This window comes from Ruditapes philippinarum, unplaced genomic scaffold (assembly GCF_026571515.1).
Source record: "Ruditapes philippinarum isolate M1 unplaced genomic scaffold, ASM2657151v2 ctg5095_1_1_1_1, whole genome shotgun sequence".
Taxonomy (NCBI): Eukaryota; Metazoa; Mollusca; class Bivalvia; order Venerida; family Veneridae; genus Ruditapes; species Ruditapes philippinarum.
In genome coordinates this window covers 80,827-92,051 of record NW_026861317.1, presented here as the reverse complement: position 1 = coordinate 92,051, position 11,225 = coordinate 80,827, and the positions used below count along the sequence as shown (strand labels likewise).

At 31.5% G+C, this 11,225-nt stretch overlaps 1 protein-coding gene and 1 long non-coding RNA gene across 2 annotated transcripts; both read left to right on the top strand.

The window, feature by feature from the left end:
- Nucleotides 1-712: 712 nt before the first annotated feature.
- Nucleotides 713-5,339, top strand: LOC132715236 (uncharacterized). The gene is made up of 2 exons (XM_060698227.1): nucleotides 713-886; nucleotides 5,146-5,339. The coding sequence occupies exons 1-2, from the start codon at nucleotides 766-768 to the stop codon at nucleotides 5,337-5,339; spliced, it is 315 nt and encodes a 104-aa protein (XP_060554210.1). The 5' UTR covers nucleotides 713-765.
- Nucleotides 5,340-6,454: 1,115 nt separating this feature from the next.
- On the top strand, nucleotides 6,455-7,537 carry LOC132715238 (uncharacterized). Its single transcript, XR_009623658.1, has 2 exons — nucleotides 6,455-6,743; nucleotides 7,294-7,537. It is a non-coding gene; the product is annotated as an uncharacterized LOC132715238 (long non-coding RNA).
- Nucleotides 7,538-11,225: the final 3,688 nt, after the last annotated feature.

Genomic DNA, 11,225 nt, shown 5'->3' with positions numbered 1-11,225 from the left:
AAAGTGATTTATATACGGTAATTTGAAGAGACCCGCATTAATATGTTTAAACTCAAGAAGAATTAAGTATTTGTCACTAAATTGCAACGAAATACTTAAATTTTATTTTAAAGTGAATAGTGTAGGAGATATGTACTGACATAAGCCGGGTACAAGAAATGTGCCTCACCCTAAAAGAATCATGAGTAAAATTTGTCGTGGCAGTCAAATACACGTGATAGGGCCTAGTCAGGGTGAAATAAGTTTGTTTATAAATTGATCAAATTCTTAAAATTTTGTTTATTAGTTATGACAAAAATATAAGAAAAAAAATAAACAAACATAATTGCTGCGAACAAAAATAATGAAGGTGGCTGAAAACGCCAACTTTACATTTGTGAATAATTTATATTTTTGTGTGTTTGTTTCTATAATTGGGTCAAAAGTTACGTTTTCATGAAGAAAATTGTAAATACCCTATATGTGACCAACAAAAAATACAAAAGTCATTGAAATCACATACGTTTCATTTTTAGAAAGTGTAAATATATTTACATAAATAAGATGATAAACTTTTTTACCATTCATTACTGAAAAATTAGGGTTCGGTTAATTGTTACGTGTAGATAAACATACATCAGTGTTGTAAATGTACAATTGCCAACTTGTTTTATCAAATATTATTTGAACTAGATTATGGACAGACAACACTTGATGGTTATATTGATAACATATTGTGCGGGTATGACACTTTATTTAGATTTTGTTGTTGAGTAAGGAAGCAGGATGAAAGTGTTTGTCGTACTAGTAGTGTTCAGTGTGCTGTTTCAGGCGTCTGCTGGGTCGATATGGGGATGGCTAACTGATGACGCTGAAGCAGCTGAAAGTGCTCTAACTCCTGAAGAAGGTATTTCTTTTTTCTCTAATTATTTGAAATAAAATTCGTTCGTTAGAGACATTATTTGGATAATCCAAATCCATTATTTGGCTGTTGGGCAAGTGATTCGATTTTAGAATATATTTATTTACTATTTTTCTTTTAACTACTGTAGTGATGTTGAGCTTATTTTTCATCAAACTTAATCAATTTCTTTTTATATTAATAACTGTCAAAGAACAATATTTCAATTAAGATGAAATTGACTCTCATCATTAGACAATATACATGTATTAACACAAATAGATATGGGTGTTTGCAAGTTACACACCATCTTCGTGCTATTAATGCTTACAACTTATTCAATTTTGCGAAAAAGGACATCACTGTCGGGTTGAATACTGCAGTGTTCTTATTGAATAAATGTAAGTTTGATCTTTGAAATAATATAACTTGTCTTGCGTATCCGAAATAGATGTAAAAATGTTAAGTAGCACAATTTTTAACTGGTAATTTATTACATGCATCAAGGTCGTGTACATCATGTAATTACAAGTACAAGGGAACCCATAAACAAAGCAAAGCTAAAACTTAATTGATGATTATGTTACAGGATAGTATCTAGGTAGCATGTTTAGCTGATAAAAAACGGCCACACATTTTGTATTGTAACGAATTGCACTAGATTTCGAACATGGTGTTACGCTGATACGTTTAGCCATGACCCCACATCATGTGTTCGATAGTTGGTTATCGGACATTCAACTTTGATTATACACCTTTTTATGTTGCCTTACCCATTAGTATCAAATTATTTAAACCATTAATATCAAAGTCGGATATATAGCTTATTCATATATACCTTTAAAAAAGCAGGCAGTAAACCAAATTTTCTTTAATTCTTTTCAAATCTTTCATTAAAACGATACTTTCATTTTTTCTAAGTTTAGCAACCTAAACTGGAGAAGTAAAGAGGTTCATAGCTTATAAAATGAAAATGATTCGACATTCTATATCGTATTTTTTACAACTAGTAGATAAAAGTCTTTTAGAGGTTATCCTCCATTCAAATCCTGTTTTGTAAGAATATCTAAAAATCGTTGCAAATATTGTAAACTGTAACATGCCATGACAAAACCAACACAATGGGTTTGCTTACAAACTTTATAACATGTAGAGAAACTGATAGCGAACAGCATGGATCCTGATCAGACTGCGCGGATGCGCAGGCTGGTCTGGATCGATGCTGGTCGCAAACCCATTATGTTGGTTTTGTCATGGCGCAGCTCAAATATGATTAAACAAAACAAGGAGATACTGGATCCATCATGGAGACTAAACTTACGTGACACAAATACGAGTGTCGCTCTTTACAGAACAACGGAGAGATACATCAAAAACGTTGAGCAATTTCCGTCTGTACTTTGATCAATATAAAATCTGCCTTCGTGATCCAGTTTTATTCTTTTCATTTTACGGTTATCTGGGTGATGCAAGGTCGTTCCTTAAAGGTCAAATAAGATCAGACCACTTTTCTAACTGTTGTATGTATAAAATGTGGAGATAAATAATTTTGCGTGATAAAGATAAAGTTGTTTAATGTCAACCAAAGTTACATAATTATACACATGTAATATTTATAAATAGATACCACTCCTGCTAATAAGCGTATATTTTTGTACTCGGTTATTATTATTAGTTAAATGCTTATTCACTACATTTCAAAATCAATATACATGTATTTCTTTAAAACCATACTATTAATGTAAATAATATTTTGTGTTTATAATACATGTATGATGATAAAAGCGAAATGATTTTTTTTAATTATTTTGATACCTGTTGGTAAACTATTGGTAAAAACAGAATGTTAAGAAGATATTTGTTTAATTAAGTGTAAGATCGGGATATATTTCATCGAGTAAGCACCCAAAGGTATATTTCAAGAATGGAGCAGCCACGAGTGTAATATGAACTTTTGGTGTTCACGAGATGAAAAATAATTCGATCTTACACTAAACTTAACAAATTTTCTTTTTGTTATATGCAAGTAAACGTTTAAAAAGACATTTTAACCTCATACTAAATGTAAAACGCGCCAAATAATAATAAAACAACTGAAACAACGTAACGGGCATAAATTCAATAAAGTGAAAATTATCGAATTGATAATTTCACTGTTTCAAACAGTGAATTATCAGTTTTTATTTCACTTATGTATTTCTATAAATCACCGAAAAGAATGTAATAAAAAGTTGTCTTTACAATTGTATGAAAATATTTTTTAGAAATATAGCACAAATGCAAAATTTAAAAAAAAAGAATTGACTGGTTGATTGGGATCTTGTTCACCAAACAGCAAACAAAACTTTAATACACCAAATGAACTTTACGATTTTCTCGACAATGGTATCACAGGAGTAGATTTGAGATTAGCTGTTTTCTCCTTAAAGAAAAATCCAGACTCCAGATCTCATGTATCTCCATATCTACTAAAATTATTAAATAAAATGTTAAACGATGCGGATAATCCAAGATTTTGGGGTAAAAGTTTGAAATCACCAATAAATGGTTAGACATAAACGATCCTAATTGCTAAAGGGGTTAAGCAATGTTATGATATAGATTTACTCACATGTTTGTACTAAGTAAGTTAAACAAATTGGCAGGAATAAACAAAGTGAATGACGCACAGTCTGAATTCCAAAAAAATCTGTAGTCATATATTCATATTCTTTTCAATACTTGCGAAGACGTTTAGTGAAAACAACAAGTTATTTTTGTTTATTATTGAGTTAACAGAATTGCAAAAATTTATTCGAACAAGAAAAGTTCATAATAACTACATCATTAAAAGCAATATATTCTGTGGTCAAATATTATGTGCGATATAAAATAGAACATCTGGGTGGTTCGATTCTAAAGCAAACCTATCCAAGTTCCGGTTTGATGTTTTCATTATTCGTTAATGATGTCATATCAAATATAAAAACAGAAAATGGCATCTTTGTAATAGAAGATTTCAAACGTTTTCTTGACGATGCAGTGCTGTTTGAACAAGATCCCGTAGCACTGCAAAATATGCTAAATGATTTACAGAAATACTGTTACACATTGGGAATATAAATCAGTTTCACAAAACAGTAACAGCATTCCAAAAAACGGCCGTCATAATACTTTTAAAATCTACCTTTGTAATACCGCATTTAAATACCTTGAATTCAATGATGAAAGATTAGGAAAAAAATGCTGTCGAATGATATATCAAAGAAATAAAATTGTATTTAATTGACAAATGGTGCATGTATATCATTTGTACATCATTAGCATATATACATATATAACTTTATGAACGAGAGATTCAAACTTTTATATGACTTACATGTATTTTCATTTACTGCAACAATCTCCCATTTAATATATACATGCCTTTATCATAAGGTATAATACATTATATATTTTAAAGTAAAGACTTTCAAAGTATACTGTTTGGAACATATTTTAATTCGCGTAAATACTGTGTTCTCATGGTATCAAATAGTACATGTATAGGACACCTGGGAAGATTATTACTTTTTAGTCTTCTAAGATGACACCGAATAATAAAAAGAACTATATATTTCAAACGTACCTTTTTGAAAATTTCTTTGTTGTCTTTCAAAAATTGTCTAAAAAACACTGTTTAACTAGGCTTTCAAAGAATTGTGCATAGAACAATAAATACAAGTGTGAAACCTTTTATTTAGCCAATGTCAATAAGCACGTTTTAGTAACAATAGCATTTAATTCTACAAAATTTATAAACATTTACACAGTAAATATCCAAGAGCACTAATGTAGCGCCCATGAATTTTTCTAAATGGTGTCCTTTATCAAACAATTTACATTTGGAAAACAATTCACTTGAAAAGGCCTTCAAAGAGCATGGCTAAATTGGTTACAAAACTAGAACAAAATACAATGTATAATAAATTAGACATGACAGTGATGCCACTTATCTCTACAGGCCGTGGATTTCATAAATAACATTAATTACAACTTCTAGAAATGCACAAAATTATTTGTCAATCCAAAGTGTAACAGAATATACCTCTATTACAGCGGATGATGAAAAATGTCATTTCAACATTCTAATAAAAAAGGTATAATTTTCAAATACGAAATGATGCTTTATTGAAACAAAATACATTTGTAGTAAAGTACAAGGGGTTGTTTATTTAAAAATTTTCAATTTATATAATTAAATTACTAGTCACTGAGGAAATCGTTACGCTTTTTCTGTATTACAGATATAACAGAAGAATGTCTACAACTGGCAAGTTGGGGTCAGTGTTCATTCTATGACTGTTTGGAAAGAAGGTTCGGGTGTGGTGATGAAGGTTACACGAATAGAATTAGTAAACACTTCTGCACTAAGATTGATGACAATTACGAGACTTTTGATGATTTCGTAAGCACATTATACATACGATATTTTTTGTAAACAATGTAAACTACGAAAAACACGTGTTCGCTGTTATCTATTCAACTAATATTGATTTTTAGTGATGTGATACCTAGAAGCTAAAAAATAAAATGTTTAAATAATTAAAAAACCCCCTTGTACTATTTAAATTTATTTAATCAGATTTGAGTACAAATTTTAAACTTTTAAAATTCCCTTTTTCCCCCTTTTTAATTAAAATGAAGTTTATTTGGAAACCCAAAAAAGCCGGAAAGGCCTGGTTTTTCTAAAATTAGAAACCAAATTAAAAAACCATTTGGTATATAACAAAGGGGCCTTTTATATATAAAATGCTAAATTTGTCTTTTACAAAAACAAAAACTTTAAAGGTTTTTTCAAACTTTTAACAATAAGTTGAATATAATCAAGAGAAAATGTAAATTGTTTATAAAAAAACGTAATTTTCTAATTTTGATCTGAATTTTCTGCAAAATTCCCTTTACTCTTCCCAAACTGATTGGCAAAAAAGGCAAAATAGTCTTAATGTAATGTCGTTCTGGCCGTTATATGAAACCGGGCCAATAGCTTTTTTTTCTCGTCAAATTGAACATAAAATCATATTTTAATGTACTTTCATTGTATAAGTACTTGCATTTCTTTCCAAACAATCAAATACAGTTATGCCAATATTACACTTCTGTTAACGCAATGTAAGGGAACTAACAGTAAATGATTCAACGATGATCTTATGTCCCACAATTACCTCTCTCACATGTCTTATTTCTTTATGATTACCAAATAACTATATGATTAACTATCACTTTAACATAATTATTAGATGCATGACCGACACGTCTAGTAAGAAAATAAAAATACTTACTAATTATAAATTAATATTAATTAAAATACGCAACACATGCTGCTGATGCAGCAAAATCGTAAATCATAAATTGCTGACTGATTAACTGGGGAAAGAGACACTAAAGTATACATGTACTTACTCCTATGATTTCATGGGAGATAAGAGCCAAACAGTCGATCACTAAAACTTCATGTTTTCTGTCTGTTTGTTTAATTCGGTTTTACGGCACGCCGACACAGTAATATTGTGACGTTCCAGCTATACTGGTGAAGAAAGATCCAACGTTCCGTAAGCTAGCTGAGTAGCTTCCTCACATGAAAGAATCCAAAGTCGCTGTCAGAATTCGAACTCACAGCGGTGAGAGATAAGTGGTTTGAAGCTTACGATCTTAATCACTTTATGATTTAAGTAATTACTTAAGCCGCCTCCTGCCGGCATTCTTACATTTGTTATATTTTCTTTTATCTAGAAACAGTTAATGGACAGACATTCTGTGATTTCTTACAAACAAATGGCGCCGCCTATAATGGTTTGATGGGGAGAGAGGAAGTCATGCTAATGCTGTCTCTAAGAGATCCAAGGTAAAATGAGCCGCGCCATGACAAAACCAACATAATGCTCTTGGGACCAGCATGGATCCAGGCCAACATAGTGTGTTTGCGCCAAGCATGGATCAAGACCAGCTTGCGCATCCGCGCAGTCTGATCAGGATCCATGTTGTTCGCTTACAAACCATATTACAAATAGAGAAACTGATAGCGAACAGCATGGATCCTGATCAGACTGCGCGGATGCACAGGCTGGTCTGGACCCATGCTGGGCGCAAACACACTATGTTGGTTTTGTCATGGAACGGCTCAAATAATTATATCCGGTTTTTGTTGTTGTTGGTTTGTCTGTTTGTTGTTGCTGTTTGTTTTTGTTGCTTTTGTTTTGTTTTGTTTTTTAGTTCCAACTTTATGCTTTCAAATAGGCATTTGGAAGCAGTGGCATAAAAATAATTGGAACTAATCCGTTTAATTTTACCTTAAATTGCAAAAGCAATTTTTAGTGGTATTGGCATACATAAACTAGTTAATACTGTCAATAAAGCTTATAAAATATAATGTCCTCACTTGTTCTCCATTTCAGAGTTTTTCAGAGTATGGTGTCAGACGCTGTCGGCTGTGGTGTACAGAGAATTGGACAAACCATGAGTTCTCTCGGAAGTTCTGTCAGAGAACTGGGAGGTAGCATGTATTCCAGTGTCAGAAGTTGGTTCACCTAGACATAATACAGGCATTGTTATGATGATGTGAAATATGAACAATGTACAACATATTGAAATATACGAGTTTTAGTTGTTTAAACAACATATTAGCAATTATGATAAGATTATTAAAAGAGTGAAACTCTGTTATTTGTGTTGAATATTATACATTTTGAAATATAGGCAAAGAGTGCCTGGATAATAATATCCCGGCATGGTAATACACACAGATGAAAATGCGATAGATAATCAGTCGATTTCGATAAAATTGATATTCCTTTTTCTTTTACTTCGGTTCTGGTGCGGCAAATGAACCATTGCGTATTAGGAATAATGCGTACTACGAATACAATTCTTAAAAACTAAATCTTATAATTATGTCCACCAATAGTTATGATACTTTGGAAAAGAAATGCTAGTATGGACCTTTCTGTTGAAAATGTGCCAGAGTTAAATCGTTAACATATACATGCACAGTGCGTTAACTGGAGTGCAGGTATTAGTTACCCGCACTCCAAAGCATGTCCATTGATTGGCCAAGTTTTGCTGGGGTTTGCTTATTGTGACTGCAGAGAAAGGGAAAGCGACATAAATATCATATATCAGGTACAGTTTCGGATGCGACTTTTGAGTTTCGTCGGTATAAATAAGTACAATACCGCATTTAAAACTTTATTGTTTTGACATTCGGTATACCTTAGACTTTCGCCAACTTCAAGTATCATAAAATAGTACAAGCAAGTATATAAAATATCATTCAGGTACTTGAGGTAACAAGCATGCTCGGTGCGTCATGCACGAAATCGGCGTTACTTCGTAAAATTGGTCACAGTTTATATTCTTATTTCAGTATATTATGACAAGAGTAGTTTGGAAAATGCCTCAGGTATACCGAATATCAAATTCAAAAACATAATTTATGCGTTAACTAGTGTTTAAAACATTTCGACACCGCTCAAAAATCGCCTTCAATACGCTAGTCAGGTCGTCATTCGCACGAATGAGCTTGAAAAACAAACAATACCATGTGAATGTTTTAAGAAGTTTGAAAAAAACTATATGCCTCAGCAACAGTATGTGCTAATTCATTTCTTACAATTTGATTTACAATAAAAGATTGATTCATTACTAACCGCTGTGTTCGTTACGGCAATAGAATTGCACAATTCTGCGTTAGTTTTGCACAATTCCTGCGTTATTTTCACATTCCCACGTTACTGAATATACACAATGTATACTCATCTCAGTGTTGTTGTATGATATTAGTTATAAAGATTCTTGACAGGTTATATGGCCCTATATAAACGGTTGTTTGTATATATAACCCGAGCCGCTAGGCGAGGGTTATATTGCAAACAACCGTTTATATACGGCCATATAACATGTCAGAAATCTTTATGACGAATTTATAATACAGCAAGCAGCATTTTTAGAGGATTAAAGCGCGATTTCTTCATAAATCGACAGCAGCCGTGTATATAAAGCTATATAAACGTCAAGATTATCCAATGAAAAGCGACGTTACAAACGTGCAGTATTATAAAGAGATAAATACACGGTAGAGTAGGACCGGAAGGTGATAATCGGCCCGCAAAATGAATATTGGCCCCGAAACACTAAACATGGACATTTTCCATAAGGACCTTTACAGCATCTTCAAGATGAAATTTTCAAGTTATTAAGTTATACGGCCAACAAGAAAAAGAGTCCGGTCATCCTTTAAGTATGCATATACATGTGCTGATACTGATTGCAAACGCTTATCGCTAAATAAGCTCCAGCAGGAGAACAAGGGAACATTGAAGTCAAAACCAAAAGGAATAACACAAGAAAATAGATATAATTATATGTATGACTCGAGATCAGATCAGAGACAAAAGTAACTTACTTTAGTTCTAATGAAAATACATACAAGAAGATAAATATTTTTAATATGGTGTTTGTTGGCAATATTGGCATGAGACTCATTAATTTTCAGGACGTGTTTCGTTATTTTCAGTGATTTGTCACTATACTATATATAGATATCGATACTTTCATTCTTCAAAAATATTGTTCGATAGCCTAGTGGAAAGAACGACGGAATTTTAACTACGAAATTTACAAGTTCCCATCTTGAACAAACTTTTTTTGTAGTTTTCATAAATTGATTTTTAATTTTTGTCAATTATATTGAAACACGAGTTGATAAAGTATGTGTTTCATTTCTAGCATTTTTAATTCAATTTCATCATTTATATGAATAGAGTGGAACAGCTTTTTCATTTCATTAATTTTTATGTAAAGTCGTACAATGAGTGATTCGCATGTAAGAACATAGTTGTCAAGTTTTGCAAAATATAACAAAAGATCATACAAGAAAAACATGAGAAAAATCATATGATCCGAACCAACCACTAACTGCATGTCTTACACCTTGTCACCGAGGCTAGTAAGTCAAGTGATATGCGGGTACGTTATACGTTTACCGTTGTATCATACAGTATACCGACAAAAGGTCATTGAATGTTCAAATGTCTCAGATCAATATTGCCAAACAATCATTATTACAATGTTGTGTATACAAGTATATATTAAATAAGATTTCAAGATTTTTCAGATTTGTTCAATACCGCCATGGTTCATAACATTAAATTATATGACATAAACTACAAAATTGTAAACATGTAACAACCGAAACACAGAAAAAAAATACATTAAACAGGAGAATAAGTGACGATATATTATACTCGTAAAATAAAATAAAGATATCACAGGATTCTTAATAATAATGAAGATTTTAGTGAAACAAATTATTTTACAAATACTCTACAGTCACACGCAAATACTGACCATTTTCAATGTTTTTTTACGGAAGGGTTTGCATTTTATCCATATGAATTGTAGATCTCTTTTACCTAAGATGTCAGAAGTCAAATATATTGTACAAAAATGTAATCCTACTGTTTTTTCTATGACAGAAACTTGGTTAGATGACACAGTTAGTGATGGTGAAATAAATATTGATAATTATATTGTCTTACGTAAAGATAGACATAGAAATGGTGGTTGAGTCTGTGCATATATTCGAAATGATTTGGCCTTTTCTGTAAGGCAAGATCTCAATGAAACTTCCGATGAATTTTTATTCTTTGAACTACTTCTTGCAAGGACAAAGCCATTCATTGTCGGAACTGTGTATAGACCCCCAAAACAAACTGATTTTTTGAATAATTTTGAATTGATTTTATCAAAATTGAGAACTGACTGTGAAACTATAATTCAAGGAGATTTTAATATATGTTTTAAACAAAAAACAAGTTCTTCTTTCAAATATTATTGTAATATTCTTCAGATTATTTCTGAACCAACACGTATTACAGATACAACTTGTAGTTTGTTAGATCATGTTCTTTGCAACCATCAAGATTAAATTTTTCCAATCAGGAACTATTCCTATTGTAGTTAGCGACCATTTTCTTACTTTTTGTACAGGGAAATATGTGAAAATAACTTCAAACAAGCATAATATTGTTAAAATTAGATCTTTAAAGAATTATAGCAAAGACATGTTTGTGTATAAACTTACCAGTACTAACTGGGATGCTTGTTATTTAGCAAATGATGTGAACACAGCCTGTTTGGCCTTTAAAGAGATTTTTATGGAAATTTTAAACCATGTCGCTCCTATTAAACAAATCAAACTTAAACAATCTTCTGAACCTTGGATGTCTTCTGAAACTTTTGAACTGATTAAACAAAGAGATTTATACCTATATAAATTCAAGAAAAATGGCTGCAATGAAGATTTTAATATTTTTTTTAATTTTTAGTG

What these genes read in the sequence shown, in the direction of transcription:
- LOC132715236 (XM_060698227.1), top strand. Translation starts at nt 766, where the DNA reads ATGAAAGTGTTTGTCGTACTAGTAGTGTTCAGTGTGCTGTTTCAGGCG. An exon ending in TGCTCTAACTCCTGAAGAAG is followed by an intron (nt 887 to 5,145) that starts GTATTTCTTTTT and finishes TCTGTATTACAG; the next exon opens with ATATAACAGAAGAATGTCTA.